The sequence below is a fragment of the Mustela nigripes genome, chromosome 15 (assembly GCF_022355385.1).
Source record: "Mustela nigripes isolate SB6536 chromosome 15, MUSNIG.SB6536, whole genome shotgun sequence".
Classification (NCBI taxonomy): Eukaryota; Metazoa; Chordata; class Mammalia; order Carnivora; family Mustelidae; genus Mustela; species Mustela nigripes.
The window spans coordinates 73557287-73576276 of record NC_081571.1 but is presented as its reverse complement, the minus strand read 5'-3'; the positions used below and the strand labels follow the sequence as shown (position 1 = coordinate 73576276).

Below are 18990 nucleotides of genomic sequence, written 5' to 3'. Positions count from 1 at the left end.
ACAGAGGAATCCTGGCTTCGTGCAATGAAAGAGTGCGTCCTGAGCTGCCCTCGGACGCTTGCCCTCTCTGTGCCGACAGCAGGGCGGCAGGACCAGCAGAGGAACCCAGGGGGACCTGCCGACCAGGCATTGCTGAGGGGAGCAGGGCAGGAGTCTGGCCATCAGGACCGTCCCCAGGGGAGTCTGGAGCATGAGCAGATCCATCTTTCCTTCTGTCCTCCTCTGGCCCCTGCAGATTGCCAGGGGGCTCAAATCCCCAGCGGGATGCCAGAGTCCGGGGTTGGAGCAGCCCGAGGGAGAGATGCTAACTTTGGGGGGCTTCCCTGGGAACAGGCTGAGGGCTGGGGCACAGGCCCTCGGCAGCACAGGAAGGCTGCTTTTAGCTCCCAGCCCATCTGCCCCTGCTCCCCGGCACCGGGCTCTTTCTGACCCCACCTCCTCATCTAATGTGGGCTCAGGCCAGATGAATGTCCCCTTCCAGCTCGACCATTCTAGGAGCCTGGGAACGGCCCAAAGTCAGGATGCCACGCTCAGGGAAAGGGTCCGCTTTGCTTGCAGGAGCTTCTTCGGCGGCGCTGCTGAGGCCGGGGCGAGTCGGACGGAGTGGGGTGTGTACACACCCAGGCGGGCCCCGATGTGGAGTTCTGTGGGTTCTGAGCACCATGAGCCGCTGTGGGTTGCTGGGTCCCCCTGCGATCCATTTGGCGCTTCTCTTTTTGCAGCAGCAGAGACCCCAAGACATCTGGGTCTGGCCACTGGGGGACACCCCCCTGCCCGGTCTTGGAGCAATGCCAGGGTCCCCCAGGCACTCTTGTCCTCATGGGAGGACCAGGTGGGTGTCTGGGGACTGGTGGCACAGGGTGGCATCCTCCACAGACCCCAGGGCAGCTGAGAACAGAGACAGAGGGCACGGGTCAGGGTCGGCCTGAAGGCAGCAGGAGGGCCAGAGCTCGGGGGCTAGTTTCTGGGACTTGCCCAAGTCACCGTCTTCATCTCTCAAGGTTCTGGAATTCCCACGGCATCCAGGGCTCACGGACACAAGAAACACAAGTGACTGATACAGCGTTTTTGTGTTTCCCAAGCCTCTATCCACTCTCCTCAAGCTCCCAGCCCCACCTCAGGCCCCTCATCCTCATTTCCTTCTTTATTAAGAAGCCAGAAACTACCAGAACCTTCTTCAACTTTGCTCCAAGTTTATGACTCCTCTAGCTTCCTTCATTGTCTCATTTCTCTGGTTCTGAAGGACAGAACGTTCTTCCTGGTTCCCAAGGCCAAGCCCTCCTCACGGTTCTGATCACAACCCTTCTGGGCCTAGAGCTCAGGCAGGGTCTCTCGTCACCGGGTTGGCTACCTTGACCTACAAGCTGACCCAGGAACAGCTCCCCGTCCCCTTCCTTCCCCGTATTTCCTGGACCAGTGCACACAGCTGATCTCTGCTTTCGTCCTGTCCAGTGTTCCTGCTCTTGTCCTCTGGGCCGGCCACGGCGGGGCTGACACTACCTCTCCCCTTGTCCTTGTCCAGCAGTGACACCATCCTGATCCCCCCTACACAGTCTCTGGTCCTCTCCATTCCCCTCCCCCGCTAGAAATGCAGGAAATTCACCCTCTTCTTTCCTCTCTCGCTATTTGGTCACCTGCGTTCCTCCGTGATCCCCAGAGCAGGACTCCCAACCTAGGTCTCTAACCCCTGCCTCTTTCCAGATCCATTTCGCCCTCTGGTGACCAATTCCCTGGCACCCCGTCTCCCCTAGACCCGAACCAGGTACACCCCTCCCCCAACCTCTGCCCGAAATGCCCCCTCTGTCCTGTAGAGGCCATTAGCCATTGTGGCTCCTCTCAGATACAACCATATCCAGCAGGTGAGCAAACTCGCGTGACTCTGGCCAGTCTTCTCACGTGCAAGACTACGGTTTCAGAGCTTAAATGTAAGTCTGAGCCAGAAAGCCAATTTTGACTTTACAAACATGCTACAGGGCTTGGGCGATTCTGAAAACGAGCCTTTGATTCCCATGAATGAAAGACCACGTCAGCTTACTGGAGGAAAAGAAAAGTCAAGTTCATGGTGTAGACCCTTCTGTTTCTACTGAAGAACCACTGCCGCAGGAACCTGAGCTCTGAAAAAATTCTAGGTGGTGCAATTTCCCTGATTTTTTTTTTTTTTCCCTGATCTCAAACTCAGTCTAGATTTAGGGTCAGGACTTTAGAAGTAGACTTTCCTTATTAAAAAAAAATACTAGACATATTAAAATATTTTTAACATATTGTTAAAAAAAAAAAGTAGACTTTCCTTGATTTGGGAAGAGGGGATAGGGGGCGGGGGGGGGGGTTCCGCCAGAGACCACTTTTTCCTTCTTCCTCCTCTCTTTGCAGTCTGGAATCTGCTTGTTTGGAAACTAGGCCCGATCTATTACTGTTCACACCAAATCAAGTCTGCATCATCTTTTCTAGACTTTAGGAAACCAATGCAAATGGCTCGCTGATGCCCCCCTCTGGCATGCGTGACTCTACACTGACGCATGAAACCGGCTTTTCTTTAGGGGTCCTGTCAGCGTGAGGGATTGCTGGGGGTCTTAACAAGGGGGCTTGTTTTCGGGTTTTCAAGCTCCTGCCATCGCCGGCCGCGGCTGGGTTATAATCCACAGGGAGGGCAGCGGGCCTGGGACAGAACGGCAGAGCGGTCCAGACAACGTGCCCGAGGCTGAAGAGTCAGGGGTGTGTGCGGGGTTGGGGGGCGGTCGGGATTGGGATGATCTGGAGGGCGGGGGCGGAGCAAGGGGGCAAAAGGCCTGGCAGTTGCGTGGGAAGGATGGGCGGCTGGAGGCTGCTGGCACCGAGGCCAGGAGTCGGGGAAAACCGGACACGCACCGTGCTCTCCTGGGAGGGCCAGAGGGTGGGTGCGGATTGGCTCAGATGGGTTCTTGCTTGAACGTGCCTCAGTGCACCCAGCCTGTCTCCTATGAGCCACTGGCCTGTGAACGCAGCTGGGGATGCTCGGCCCGCGACCGCCAGCCCGACAGCCTGATGTGGGGAGACTCAGATCAATATCGGGGCCTGTGCGTGGGACCAGCTGGGCTCCCGGAAAGTCGTCTCAGCTCTCATTCTGAGCAGCCTGAGGGCCCCAGCAAGCCTAAGGATGGGGCCTCACGGGGCCAGGAACAAAGGGACTTTTCTCACTTCCAAAAAAAAAGCACCCGAATCTTCTGAAGAAAGAGCAGCATTGGCAAAAAAAAAAAAAAAAAAAGAAACAAAAACACCCAAAAAACTACTGGTAAATTATGCAGCTTAGAACAAAATTTTATTTAGGTAAGTCTAATAAAAAATACCACAAAGTAAAACACATTAAAAACTTTATTATAAGTATTACACTTGTCCAAATTTGCATCAATTTGATACATTTCTGCTCCTTTCACAGAACACGAGAGTCATAATTGCCTTTGATCTCAACGGTCCCCCTGCTGTAGTCCCCTGCGTGCTCGCCGTGGCCCCCCCTGCTTTACTCCTTCCTGCGGCTCCCGCTGCCAGCCCGACAGCCAGAGCGTGGGGCCCTGCCCTGCTCCAGGGAACCCCCCTGCGCTCTCTGTCCTGTTATCACCCCCAGCCTGAGAGGCTAACTGTACATATTCTGAGGGTGAGGAACCCCAGTTAAGTTTCATAGAGTATTCTAGAACCTTACATTGGGACCTGATCATCATTACTTTCTGTAATAGCAGTGAGGGGGAGGAGTTAGAAAGATTCCCTGGACTGAAATGGGCTGGAACGGTGTGGGATAGGGTTTGCTTCTCTTGCTTCTCCCTCCTCACTCAGGCCTGACCCAGACCCAGTGCAGCAGATCCGTACTGCTCACCCCCCAGGGAAAGGGGGACACCAAATGGCCAACTGGGGTTGGAAAGCAAATTTGAGGGAAAAAAAATAGTGATGAGAAAAGTCTGTAAGGAGTATTTTGCCATCTTTTTCCTGAATAACATTCTCCTTTCCCCTTTATGATCAGCTCTAATGTAGGCCGACACAGTACAGTGAAAATAATAATATGGTAATAGCAAGGACTTCCCATTGGGGTGCTTACAGAAATCTGCAGTTCTAATGCAGCTTAAACACATCAGGAATAGGTGACGGTTGGCCGAACTCAGGAAAATGCCCCATAAAAAAATAAAGATAGAAAATACATGCTGACTTAATGGCAAACTTATTTTCGAGACTTTTTAAAAACGGTAATGGCCTTGGAATTACGGGAGGAGCGACAGGGACCACCGCAGGCCCACGAGAGCACTGGAGGTCAGCCAGGGAGGGCGCGGGGGGGCCTGGGCTGCCTTGGTGGTGGGGCTGAGCCCGCTGGGGGTGGGCAGCCGCTCGGCCAGTGTCTGTGCAGCTGTCCAGGACCCTCAGTGCTGCAGCAGGAAGTTGGTGGCCACATTCAGGTCATTGTTCGAAGCTCTCAGGGCTTCTAGAGCATCGCCCCGGGAAAATCCCATCTCCATGAGCCGGGCAACCTGGAAACAGAAACACAACCAGAAACCCAATGAGGCCAGTGACTCGACTACTAACCCACCAGCCCCCGAAATGTTTCTTACGAGGGTTTTGTTTTCAAAACAAAACAAGAACCCTAATTTTCATTGTAGGGTGAAATCTGATTTTTTAAAAAAAATGTTAAACGGGCACGACATTTCAAAGTGCTTACCATATAGCTAACAAGTACAGTTATCTCATTTAATCCTATCTTAAAGACAAGGAAGGAGCACCCCAGGGTCCGGCGACCTGCCAGGATGAACAGTGGGTAGATGAGTCCCCAGGATGCTGCCGGGAAAGCCGGTCTGTTCCTGCAGCCCAGTGCTCACACGGCTTTGCACTCTCCTTCGGTATCAAATCCGATTCCTGTGAACTCCTCAAGTCATGTTTCCTTGCATAAGAGCACAGTCGCTTAACAGAAGATTATCCCTGATGCTGGGAGACACCTGTGACAAAAGCGCGGGCAGGTTCCTGGAACCACCGGGCCAGAGAGGGTCCCCTGGGTGCCCACACCTCGTTTGTTAACCTTCCACGTGAGTTGCGGCATTTGCTAAGTTTCTGGCTGGGGGGCAGGGCGGGGGGCTCCCTGGGCAGCAGCAGAGAACCACACACAAAGGGGGTGAGGCCTGGGGCAGAAGCCGGGGGAAGGAGGTGGCTAGCGTCACCGAGCTCAGGGAGGATGAGGCTTGCGTTTTCTGGACCACAAATCCCGCATCTGTGACTAGAGGCTTCCTGTGCTCGCGCATACGGTTTTCAGTGAAGCGGGCAGTGCCACTCGAGTTTGCTGGTAACCTACTTTCCCATTTAGAAATGTGCCATAAAGATATTTATGACCCCAGACGAGCCAAAGGAAGCTCTTCTTTGTACTTTTGTTGAGATATACATTTGCAATAATATGTAATGAAAAGTGACACAAACTGTTGAGATTTTCACCACATGTGGGTGAAAGAGGCCTTTGTGGACTGAGAACTTGGTCACTGTTTCTAACCTCTCCCGTGGAAAACAACGCGCTTGGTACGAAGCGGAAAGAAAGTACCTGATACTCCGGGAGTCGGGTGTGCGTGAGCAGGGCAGGGGAGAGCAGGGCGTTGAGGGGCCAAAGTGAGGGGGGGGGAGGGAGAGGGCAGGGGAGGAGGCTGGGGTCACTTCTCCGCACTGCCTGAATGGCCTGAGCCCTCGTCCCTCACGGAGTCTTGGGAAAGAGGTTCATCCTGGGGAGACGGAGCGCACAAGCAGGGGCACTTCTCAAAGATGCTGTCTTTCAAACCCAGGCTGTTATCTCTCATTTGTGCGTCATGAACGCTTAGTGGGTTAAGGTTAGCATTAAAAAATGCACGTAGTGAGGGTCTTTCTTCCATAGAACTCATTTCAGTTCTCCATAGGCACACACATGTGTGCCGTGTGCCGTGTTTCCCACTGTGGGCTGTGGTCAGAGACATTGGACAGCTGTTCTCTACGGGAACAGCCAGGGCCTGGGAAAAGGACCGTCCTCGAGCGCAGCCCTCACACGCGGGAGACCCAAGGTCCCACAGGCGATGACCAGCTCCACGTCCCAGGCTGATGGACAGTGCGGACAGACTGGGAGGAATCTTCTGCTTTCATTTCCTGCCCAAGGAAAGAACCACCTTCCCCAGAATGTCACACACACTACCCACTAACCGGCTGGGATGCAAAGTTCTTCCTCAATCCAAGAAGACTCTGCCTCTCATTAGTTGCCCTCCGTGGGACGTCAAAGGTCCTAATCTTGCCCTTTGAAATAACAGACGACAACCCTATTCTTCCCTTTTCTGCGTGAAGCACTTCGAGTGTCTGAAGGCAGCCCCCCCAGTCTCCCCTATTTCTCTAGGCCAGCACCCCAACTCCTGGTCTGGCCCAGGCCCTGTGGAGCCCGGCCCTGCCTTCACTGCTGGTGCTTCCTCCTCTGGCCTGGCTCGCTCCTCTTCACCTGCAGGCTCCGGAGGTGCCCGGCCCTTTCCCAATCTCCCAGACTGGAAGGAGCCCCCGAGAATTCTGTGGCTCCACTGACCTCTGTCCTGTGTTCACCACGGTTGTGACTTTTCCCTGTAACTGCAGGGAGGGCCGCTCGCTGCCACTGTGCTGTAAGCCTTCTAGAACAAGGGAATAAAGGCCGCGGCTGCTTTAGTCATTCCTGCATCTCTGGACCTGACACGTCCAAGTGCAGTGCTCCCGTCGAGGCCCGCCGCCGGCCTGGCATTGCGGCCCTCAGTGCAGCGGGGAGCGCGTCTGCAGCGGGCCCGTGTGCGCGTGCGCGTGCGCCCGTGCTCCCGCGTGTGCGCCCGTGCTCCCGCGCGTGCAGCCACATCACACGGGTGTAGCCAGTTACGCCGACGCCTGCTAAAAACACTCAGGTATTTTCACCCGAAAGGCTCTCAAGCCAGGCTTCACTCCTACCCCGGAAGCTGTACTTGCTCTCCTGGAGTCAGGACCACACGCATCTCCGTTAAATGGCCTCTGGTCATTTTCTAGATAACCAAAATGGATTTCAGTTTAAATTGTTGTCTCCTAGGTTACTCAGCTCCCTCAACACTGTGTCATTCCCGAGTCTGATTAGCGAACTTCTACAAGGTCCCTCAAGTTATTATTGATGAAAATGCCAAGCAGGCAAAGTTGGAGACGGGCCCAGAACGCATTAGAGACCTCCCTTTGTCCTCGAGTCGTTAGCTGACAATTTTTTTAGAGATTTTTAACCATTTAAAAACCCACTTCATATTGTCTCTGTCCATTCCACATGTCACCACTGTATCCCTCAGTGGCAAGATGTAGTCAGATGTCTTGATGACATCCTGTGTTAGCAGGAGCAGGGGCCGGGCCTACAGACCACAACACTCTTAACACTCAAGGCATCTGCCTGATCATCTGTTTCAGGCTCCACAGACATGAAGCATCAGTTTTGCCATTTGATCGCCAGAATCCGCACTTGCCTCTTTCCCTGGGGACTTCAGACTGAGCGTGGCTCGCCTTGCTTGCTCCAGCCTCGGCCGGCACGCTCAGGGACACGCGCTCCGGGACTTGGGCTGGACGCACGTCCAATCCAGGCAATCCTTCCCACGTTGTTCCCTGGACTGAAATAAGCTTTAACCATGTTTATTCCCGTGACTTCCAGTTAAGAACCACCCTCTTTAGTGGCGTTAACGCTGCCCGGAGAGTGGTGGGCAGGTCCTCTGCTTTCTCTCTGTTACCCACGAGCTCACGCCTGCCCAGCCCCGTGGCCGTTCTCGCCCATGTCCGCGCGCCGCTCCCGACGTACCAGCACTCCAGCACCTTCCGCACGCCACGCAGCGCTGAAGAGGCGGCTTCTTTGCACCTGCCAGTGGGAATCGTCTGACGGATCCCGAGTCACCATCTGGAGCTGACGGCGTGTGAGCCGGACCCACGCTGGGAGCAGGGGGAGCTGCTGGCCGCAACTTCCCGCTGGTCCTGGAGTCTTCCGTGCATCGACTCGGAATGTGGTTTGGAGTCTGGAAGGCGCTGATGATGGGTGGCCGCCTGGGCCACCAAGATGGAGCAGCAGCGACCACCCTGCAGGCTGGTCCAGTGCTGGCCACCCCAGAGGGCACCGCTCAGGTCTGCGATGGCCCAGCTGTGTCCTCGGGTATGCGAGCAACGTCGGTGTGAAGGAAAAGCTTTCTCTGCCTGTGAGGTTTCCTGGGGAGCCCGTCTGTGTTCTCAGAAATGAACGATCCCACACGTACCGGCGCTGGTTTCGACAACTGGCCGTTCACTGAAGAGCCTGCCGGCTCTGACGGCGGGCAACAGGGCCCCTTTCACCAAGGCTGGCTGAGAGCTTCCTGTGTCTTCTCAGGGTGAGAAGACAAGTGTGACTGGAGGATCTCCCCCGCTGAATGACCTTGAACTCTAACCAGGTGAAGAAACTTACGAAGTAGAAATAATGTTAACAGTTCTTCTTTTTGAAAACTGAACCATTCATTACACTAAAAAAGTGTATCTGTAAGCTTCTCCTAGTGTCCCGAACAGTAAACACCCAAGGGAAGATCAAACCGCATCCTGGGCTTAGGAACGTGGGTAATAACCAGGCAAAAAGGACGCGAAGCAGCGACACAGGGAACGAAGGCGGCAGGCTCGCAATGTTGCCCAAGCTGGGGATGGGACACTCGTGGGAAGGGCCGAGCCTGCTACCTGGTGCCCGACAGGTGCCCAGGAAGTGCTGCCTGCTGTGACGAGTCTCTTCCCACCCAAGAGGGGCTGGGTCGGGGCGCGGCTGCTCCCCGCTGACCCTCTGGGCCTCAGTTCAGAGGTTCCCACCACCTGACAAAACCACCCTCGGGTTTTGTTTTCAGCGCTCATTGCAACTGCTTTCACTGTACTCGTTTTATATCCTCTGCTGGCCAAAGAACTGATGTGTCTGTCACAACAATCAAACACATGCTTGTTTGCTGGGAGCCCCGGCTGGCAGCGAGCAGCTGGGGGAGAGTGTTGGGGCCGCAGTCAGCCCCCCTGGTCACTGCCATCAAGGGAGAAGGCTGTGCTATTGCCCCGAGGCCAGGGACCCGGTTAAACGCTGGCTTGGGGCGAAGTTCACCCTCACACACATCTCCTGTCATAGACAAATACAGCCACGTTTTAAACACAGGCCAAGAATGATTTCTGTTACATATTTCTAGTGGTTAAACATCCCACAGAAGAACTGGCCTATGAAACTAAGCTAAGTAAAAAAAGATAGAAAAAAATCTTTTTAAAAAGGTAAGCATAAAATTCTAACAAAAGCCCTTATTATTTGTGACGCTAAGAAAAACTTACATTTGTATAAATTCTAGCAAATGCTAAATTCTGATGATTATAAAATCACAGTATTTACAGACACTCAGTCTACCTCCTTCCCTATCCCCAGCATATGTATTAGCCACAAAACACATTAAATCTCACTGAAAACCCAATTTGTTTCCTCTACGGGCTGCTTCCTGTCTTTTTAGTTCAGCTATTAGAACATCCAAGGGAAGAGAAAATGTCAGTGTAACATTTGTAGGTCTTGACTCGATAAAAATCCGAAAATACACCCTGATCAGTTTAAATCAAGTTGCACCCGCACGGAAGTGTCACTAATTCAGCAATGATCCCCAGACTCTCTCAGCGGCTGCGAGGCTCTGTGCAAGGTGCCCGCAGTGGGCTGGGCTGGGTGACTCGGGTGTTGCCCATCTTTCCTGGCAGACGGCGAGCTCTGGGGGGGCCGGGACCACGCCTGCTGTGTGTCCCCTCCCCCACAACACAGAACCACAGAGCCTGGCACACGGAAGTGCCCAGTAGTGGTAACAGAAGGGGTCAGTTTAGTGATATGAGTTCTTTTAATGAACCGGCCAACAATGAACAGGGCCCGAAACGCTAAAGTAGATAAAGCACTGGGGCCATGGCAGGGAGAGCATGGGGCCACACAGGCCAGCACACACCCTGAGTCTTGGTCAGCCTGGGCCCGGCTGGGTTCGCGGCAGTCAGTCTGCTCGAGAAACTTAGAAAATGCCCCATAGAATTTTCTGGAAAGCATTTCTTTCAACATTCCTTCTCCCATTTTGGAGCACAGTAAGTACCGTCCTTCTGCTTGTGCATGGCCGGGAAGCTTCTGCTTAAAACTTCTCACCACAGAACATCAGAACACAGTTCTCCTGGGTTTCTAGCCCAAACAACTAAATAATCCTTTTCTCTAATTTCTTTTAAAAAAAGAAACAGGTGTAGCTGGGTTAACATCCCGAGAATGTGTTATGCTTTCCTGTCTTCCACAGCGCTCATTTGTAAAACCTAACGGTACCTGCACGGAACGCCACCAGTGTGGTTTTCTGTAGCTGAAGGCCTGGCTTTCTAGAGGCAAGGTTCAGAGGTGGTTTGACACAGGGGGCAGCAAGGAGAGGCTGGCACTGGAATTCTAGCCCCACCGCGTGGAAGGTGCCCTCAGTGCCCTTGGACTCTGTCAGTGGCTTCTGGTCAAGTTCTGAGGCCCTCAGTGAGCCAGTGGGTTGCAGGTTGTGGGAACTTGCCCACGGGTAGGCAGAGCAGGAGGGCACTCGCCAGGCAAAGAGGCCAAATGTGTTTTTCCTGCAATATGTTTTTTAAAAAGAGACCCTGCTAAACCAGAAAAGAAACCTATAGAGATGGAGATAAACCCATATTGGTTTTCCTTTCCTTTAAAAAAAAAAAAAAAAAAGTCCTAGGGGCGCCTGAGTGGCTCAGTGGTTTAAAGCCTCTGCCTTCAGCTCAGGTCATGATCCCAGGGTCCTGGGATCAAGTCCTGCATCAGGCTCTCTGCTCAGTGGGGAGCCTGCTTTCCCCTATCTCTCTGCCTGCCTCTCTGCCTACTTGTGATCTCTGTCTGTCAAATAAATAAGTGAAATCTTAAAAAAAAAAAAAAAAAAGATGACTCTTACTCAAGGTTTAATAAATGAAACCCTACCTTGGCCTTCTACTTGCAATTCAGACTAATAAAATAGGACATTCATTCCAATGAAATGCATGGCAATTCTTCCCAGTGAACTGCTCCTCTGCTGTTTTGTTCAAGTAGGACTGTGGTTTTCTTTAACTTCCCTTTAACTAAGGGTGTCAAAAACAAATGGTTTTGGGGGTTTTTAGTTCCCAAATCCTGACACTTGCAGGAAGTGATGCCCACCCGGAGAAGCCCGACCCAATCCCACGCTGGCTGGCTGTCCGTGCGGGCCACTGCCCAGGGCCCCATGCACACCCCGAGGGAGCAAGTCCTGGGAGACTCGGCTCGCCCTTGCCTCCCCTGTGCTGTAAGGATCATGTGACCTCTGGGGTATGGTTAGATCCCCTGGGAATCAGTGCACCCCTCTCCCACGGTCACCTGACCACGCCCCTCCTCCTCGGAAGGGCCGAATCCCTCTGATCACAGCCGCTGGCTGACTGAACGGTCACTGGTTATCGTACGCTCCCGCAGGCTACAGACCCGCTCAGAGGTCCCTTATTTTTGCTTAAGCTAATTTCTGCTTAGCTCCGACTTTGGTACCAAGGAGGCCCTCGTGACAGACTGGATGAGCTCCACTGTTTGTACCTTTTAGGATAACCAGCAGAATGAGGTACCCCCAAACCCTGGTTAACTATTCGAGTGCCATGCAATATTTCATCCCAATACCTTTAGCTTTGGTATTCCCTTAGAAAACCCATTTCTCATCTAGGCATTCAGATGGAAAAGTCTGACGTCCTACCACTCTCTAACGCACCTGTGAGGGCAAAACCAGTGTTTTTTGACCACACCTTCCCATTCGGCCCCGCTCTAACCACTGCTGCGAACCCTCTGTGTGTCGGGCGCTGTGCCACGGGGGAAACGGGGAGAAATGGTGCTCGCCCTCACGGGGCTCACCTCCCCCAGGGAACACAGACAAGACTTGAGTCACGCTGGGCCAATTCCCAACTCACTGTAATTGTAAGTGCACGGAGCAGAAGTGCAAAGGGTACCCCAAATAAATGTCAGCGAGGGGGTGGTCTGCGTAAGTCTGAGTACTTGGAGTTGAGGTGGGTTTTCCCGGGGACTCCGGCGAAGACTCCTGAGATGGGGAGAGAGGAGAGAACCTCACTAAGACTAAGATGCTCTCAGACTCAATGTGCTTTGCTATTTCCAGCTGAGACTGAAGGGTTTCGGTGCTGAAAGCCATTCTCTCTCTGCTTGGGTCAATGAACATTTCAGAGGACAGGAACAGGATCCCCAGGACAGGCCTCGGGTGTTACAAACGTACTAGCGGTTACAGACCTCATCGAGGCAGGAGTCTCACGAGCACTTGAAAGCACAGTTCCTGGGCAGCAGGGGAAGAAGTCACACACGTCACTACAGTTCTAACAGGCTCCTCCCTCCACTGCAGTCTACCCTCCAGGGAAACCCAGTGACATAACGCCCCGTGTAAGATCCTCCCACGGTTCCTGATGTCCGAAAGGCAGAAGTGGGAGTTCCCACGGCACAGCGGACGCTGGGGAGCCTGCCTGGCTGCTCAGGTTATCCTCCGCTCCAATCTCACGCCCCTGTGCTTCCCCAAATGTAAGGCACTTTCCACCCCAGGCTGACACATGCCGCTGGCAGTCCTTGCTTTAGTTTCCCTGGCCCCAGGACATTTGGGCAGAGCCGACTAGCCCTGTCTCCAGGCCGGGCTCCCCACCCTGGGCTCTGCAGCACAGGAGGGCAGCTCTGATGGGAGCAGACAAATGGTGATTCTTGGCTGATGAGGAGGAAAAGAGGCGTGACTGGAAAGGGGGACATGGAGATCCTCAGCAGTTTCTCTTTCCTCTGTTGAGTCCTAGCTCTGGTTTAGTCCCGTTTAACTTCCTGGTCCAATTTTACCCATGTATCCCGCTAAGAAAACACTGAAGGACCGTTTTCTAAGATGGGGAGGGTTTGAGAAAGACAAACTTAGTGAGTCTTTTCCTCCTTTGATTTAAAAAAAATAGGATGCTAATAGGACAAAAAGTTCCTTGTTATGTGAGGTGTAAAATGAGAATCTCTGGCTAAAAAGAAAAAAACAGGGGCGCCTGGGTGGCTCGGTGGATTGAGCCGCTGTCTTTGGCTCGGGTCATGATCTCGGGGTCCTGGGATCAAGTCCCACCTGGGGCTCTCTGCTTGGTGGGGAGCCTGCTTCCCCCTGACTCTGCCTACTTGTGATCTCTCTCTGTCAGATAAATAAGTAAAATCTTAAAAAAAAAGAAAGAAAGAAAGAAAGAAAGAAAGAAAGAGAAATGGAATAATGTCTACACTCATTTTTAACATAGTAGACATTTGAGCGCATTGTACTATTAAAAAGAGCTGTGAAAGGGTGGTGCTTGGTTTCGACACATTCTTAAGAGGGGCTGGGATGGCATCTTCAAAGGACGATGAACTGGCAAATGTGTGGGTCCACTTGTTGAAAAACAGTAAAAGTAGGCTGGGAAGAACTAAGAAGCCAGAAACTTAACAACAGCAAAAGCAGAAAAAGTGGCAAAATGTTTCTATGGCTGTATGTCTGACTGTTACTAGATCTGATAAGAGATGCACATTCTTTCTTACCATAGTCCTTGCTTTCCTATCTTAAAGGACTCATTAAAGTTCCGGAATATATATATTTTTTTACATCAGAAAAACCTCAATCATTTTTATTGTTCTTGGTTTAAAAAATTATTGTTTTTTATTTTTTAAAGATTTTATTTATTTATTTGACAGAGAAATCACAAGTAGGCAGAGAGGCAGGCAGAGAGAGAGAGAAAGAGAGAGAGAGGAGGCAGCAGGCTCCCTGCTGAGCAGAGAACCCAATGTAGAACTCGATCCCAGGACCCCGAGATCATGACCTGAGCCGAAGGCAGAGGCCTAACCCACTGAACCACCCAGGCGTCCCCAAAATTATTCTTAATGCAATAAACAGCATGACTCTGATATTTAAATAAAGAAGATACAGCACATTTAACTGAAGGAGTATAAAGAAGTCTTGTTCATTCAAGCTATTTGATTACATTACTAACAAATATTATTTTAGATAGTGTCTAGCCTCAACAAACTAACCAAGAGATTATATATATTAAATACACATTTCTAAATGTTACTGTAAACATCCTGAAGGCAAGAACATTTTTTTTTTTCTCTTTTACAGTTTGGCTAACACCTATCACAAGAACTGCCAGGAGTCTACCTAACAAACAACTCCCCGAGAAGACACTTTGTTCTAACGAAATGACAGACTGTAATGGCCATGTTCAGGATAATCGAGAAACACAAGAAACAAGGTTTAGAAAATTACTGAATAAGGAAGCATATGTTAACAACAGCCTCTGATGTATTTACATCTCTTCACACCAGAGCAAGGAAGTAAATGCTGTTGAAACAGATCCTGACAACGTGTTAACCTGTTGTCCTTCTGGAAGGATCAAGGAGAATGATTCATCAGAACACCCTGAAGACTTCAATCACACACATTCTCCTGATTGCCGCGTTTTGACATTTTTGTTTCAAAGTACAACACGAAGAACGGTCTCACCTTTAAATACCTCATACCCTCAACGGCTGCTCTGTGAGGAATGTGACTTGTGGTTCTGGCAAGTAAACAGTAAGAGAACAGAATTCTACTTTTTACCTGAACTGAAGAGTAGCAGCTTATTTTTTAATCTGTTACCATCAATATCTTACAAAAGGCTGAATTATTGGGTTGTTTTCCTATCCATGGGAATACCATTTTTCTAGAAATTCTCTAATGGGGGCGGAAGAGAATGGACTCCTTCCTCCACCTCTCAGGCCCGAGGAGCTACTAAAATGATCAGCCTGAGTGAGAAGCTGTGAGGTTTTGGAAAAGCTGGATCGATTCATCAGGCACAGTCAGCTCGTTTCTTTCCAAGGCGTTTATGGGGGCCTAATCCAGGGAGGCAGTGGAAGCCCCACCCTGAGCAGGTGCCCTGGGTCCAAGGGACCTTGGCATAGTCTGGGGACAGAGGAGGTGACAGCCTGGACGTTGTGACCAGCTACAAAATGCTACCCTTTATTGGTCTGATAAGAAAGCAACATGCGGGGGTGCCTGGGTGGCTCAGTGGGTTAAAGCCTCTGCCTTCGGCTCAGGTCATGATTCCAGGGTCCTGGGATTGAGCCCCACATCGGGCTCTCTGCTCAGCAGGGAGCCTGCTTCCTCCTCTCTCTCTCTGCCTACGTCTCTGCTACTTGTGATCTCTGTCAAATAAATAAATAGAATCTTAAAAAAAAAAAAAAAAGCAACATGTGCAGAAGGAAATTTAGAAGTGTTGTTCCTGCAATACCCTGAACTACTTTCACAGATGCTTTTAACTTTCTAGTTTGAAATAATTCAAACTTACAGAGAAATTTCAAGAACAATAGAAAGAGCCCAATTACTCTTCATCCAGATCACCATTACTCTGCCGCAGCCGCGTTCCGTCTCTGCACGCTCTCCTACTCCTCCCGCAACAGGTGGGAGGAAGCCGCGCACACCATGCCCCTTTACCTCTTGGTACCCGTAGGTGTACTTTCCAGTAAGAATATTCTCTTTCCCAACCTCAGTCTGCAGAGATGCCACGTCCTTGACACTTAACGTCGATATACGTGTATGAGCTAATGCACAGTGCGGCTGCACGGACGGACTCTCACATGTCCATTCACCAAGAACGTTTCCCGGTACAGAGCTCAGCTCGGAATCATGCCTGATGCGTCGTTAATGGGCCCCTTAGGCTCTAATCTGGAACAGCTATGACCTTAGTACTGTTGAAGAACATGGGTCAGGTATTTTACATAATAGCCTTCAAATCAGGTTTATCTGCTCTTTCTTTATGATCGAAGTTTTGGGATTTTCTCTTGTAACACATAACTGATGTGTCCCTTCAGGGCATGCCCATAATGTGTCCTGGGTCCATTACTGGTCTCTTGATTCTGATAAATTCGCTAAGCTGGTGTCTGATTTCTCCACTGTACAGTTAACGGTTTTCCTCTGGTAAGTAATAAGCAACTTGTGGGGAGATACTCTGAGATTATATAAACAGCCTGCTCTTCTTTGTGTACTGATGATTCGTACTGATTTTTTGCTCTGATAGTTGCACAACTATGATTTTCTACTACTGTCCATCATCCCTTATTACATCCCTTTTCCTGTGTGTGTGTGTGTGTGTGTGTGTGTATGCATATATTTCCTCATATCAGGATGAACTCATAGATTTCCCCCATCCAGTAGATTATATTAAGTACCATCCTTATTTTTAAAGGATTTATTTATTTTTTAGAGAAAGAGAAAAGGCAGCATGTGGGGGGGAAGTGGAGAGGCAGAGGGAGAGGGAGAGACAGTCTCTCTTCTTTTTTAAAGATTGTATTTATTTATTTGATAGAGAGAGACAGCAAGAGAGGGAACAGAAGCAGGGGGAGTGGGAGAGGGAGAAAAAGGCTTCCTGCTAAGCAGGGAGCCCAATGCAGGGTTTAATCCCAGGACCCTCGGATCATGACCTGAGACAGAGGCAGACACTTAATGACTAAGCCACCCAGGCACCGCAGGGAGAGACAGTCTTAAACAGACTCTGTGCTTAGCAGAAAGCCTGATGTGGGGCTCGATCTCACAACCCCAGGATCATGACCTGAGCCCAAACCAAAAGTTGCTTAACCGACTGTACCAACTAGGCTCCCCTGTCCTTACGTATTTTGATACCCAAATCTTATGTGCCCAATTTGGCCAGTGGGACCCCGTCAAGCTGGCCCTGGTGTCCTGGGGGCCTGTTCCCTTGGTTCTGGAGCACGTCCTTAATTCCTTGCACGGTGGTCCAGGTCCTCTGTTTCCTTCACAACCCTGGGCCTGCAACCCACCATTTCATTTCTCTAGAGGCTCACTTCTGTCCATGGGCCAACATATTTAGAAACTAGATCTGGGCACTAGGTGTGGTCAGTGCTAATGGGATGGCATTGCTTCTGATCGCTTTAGGTAGACAGACTAAGACACATGTATGCCCACACACACATACACACACACAGACTTAGTAAATCACGAGTTTATGCTGGTACCTCTAATTCCAACCCAACCTCATGGTTCTTCCTTGCTCTCTGCTGTTCTGAATTTGTATTTTCCTTCTACAGTAAGATCAACCTATTTCCTCACTTGCTCAAATCTACAATAAATACAACATAATTTCAGAATTGCTGTACTCACACTACTGTGAACATAACCCTAGAAAGAGCTTTAGATGTCTCTGCAATTCTTTTTTTACTTTAGACTGAGGGTATATTATGTTCAAAAGTCACTAAAATTTATTTTTCCCTCTCTCCTATGATTATGTTATTTATTTAAAATACAGTTGGGTTATTTATTTGTTTCTTTTTAGTTTATGGTTGTCCCTATTGTTGATTTGCTTTTTGAATATGTAAAACATTAACCTGATTCCTAAGTCAAAATCATACAAAATCCATACCCAGAGAAGCACCACTCCTTCTCTGTCCTGTCTTGTTCTCTCCTAGCCCTTAGAGAGAACAAACGTTGGTAGTTTCCGGTATGTATAAAGTATTATAAATTTCAAAATAAGTGATTACAATTTTTTTTTTTCCAAATCACACCTTCCTCAAACTTGTAATTTCCAGAGTAGCCAATAAAGGCCCAAGTGTCTATCATTGTTACCCTTAGCAGCTTAACTGTCATCTTTATATGCTCATATTTATATGTATTTATATGCTTGATTTCTTTCAAGTCTCGTTCAGCAAAATGGCTTCAAGTGGGAAACAGAGGTTTCGGGGAAGGACCGGTGTTACTGATTACCTGTTCCTCAGAAACCTCGAGAGGAGGAGATGCTTGCTGCTCAGACCGCCGACCGTCCTGATAGTTTATATTCCGCCGCTGACGTAAAGGAGGGAAGAGACGATTCCAGTTGATTATTCCTCCCTAAAAACAGACCAGTACATGGTGATGAGACACAGAAGGAGAAACGGCTGAATGCCTGGCAGGGCTTTCTCTTGCAATGAAGTCATACCCATAGACTGGGACAATATCATACTGCTCTGCTGACCACAAGCGATCCAAAGGCTGAAGCGTCACGCGGCCCTCCGGCCGACAGGGGGACACTGGCAGCCTGCGGGAGGAGCCCGCAGAGAAAGAAGGTAATGGCACTGCCAGAGGTATTTGTGCAACTTGGCTCTGGAAGACAACAGAGGACACACACAGATGTTCTAACCTCAGCCCCATGGACCCCGTCCCACCTCCTCTGGCCCCTGGGAGCTCGGGGCTCCGCCTGACGGGACAGGGAAGACGACCACGCGAGAAGGCGGAGTCCCTGCCGGCTGCCAGGAACCAGGCGTGTCCACAGCGGCTCTTTGAAACGCTCCTCCTCTTCTCCTCCTCCTCCCATTCTTCCTTCTTCTTTTAGTTAAGTAAGTTCTGAGCATGCTTACAAAGCCACACACAGGGACAAAAGGTTTGGGAGCAGGGAGGGATCGGAACCAGCCTCCTGAGTAGCTCTAGGGGTGACTTAGATCGATGGCAAAGTCATTTCTTGTTTATTCTATGTCATCAATGAAGAAAAAAGCCACTGTGTGAAGAAAAGTGCACAATGCACAAAGCTTTTAAAAAATTCATGTTTCTAGCTATCTGCCAATATTTTAGTTTATCATTTTAAATCTCTATTTCTAGATTTAGGAAAATTACAGACTAAGACAACATGAAATTTTTCCTATTAGGAATATCTAAAAATAGTAAACAAAGTAAGAAAAACATTTCACTTGCATAGCTGAGCACAAAAGGAAGAAAGGGAGAACCCAAGGCGCCAGAAACAAGCTCTGGAAAACCAGAACAGTGAGCAAGGGTTGGGGTAAAGGGTGAGCACACCCTGCTAACATACGGCCATCTGTTCAGGTTCATGAAAGAGGTCTGACTCTCAGCTCACTACCTACATAAAGGCACAAGCCTCAAATGGCAACACCCTCAGTGAGAGAGAAGATGAGAAAAAAATCCAAAAGGCGCGCTGAGGGAGCTTGGCCTGCCCGAGAATTCAGAAATGAGAAATCTGAGGTTGGAGTTACATGAATACGTG

The 18990-nt window shown here is 50.3% G+C and overlaps 1 protein-coding gene across 2 annotated transcripts in view; it reads right to left on the bottom strand.

Moving 5' to 3' along the window:
* Positions 1-3330: 3330 nt before the first annotated feature.
* UBAC2 (UBA domain containing 2) overlaps positions 3331-18990 on the bottom strand; it is a 172611-nt gene continuing 156951 nt past the window's right edge. For both annotated transcript variants that reach the window (XM_059378139.1, XM_059378138.1), the window contains 2 exons: positions 17724-17846; positions 3331-4487 (listed from right to left, as the gene is read on the bottom strand). In XM_059378139.1, the coding sequence (XP_059234122.1) occupies positions 4380-4487; positions 17724-17846 (231 nt within the window). In that variant the 3' untranslated portion in view covers positions 3331-4379. The remainder of the gene's footprint in view (positions 4488-17723; positions 17847-18990) is intronic.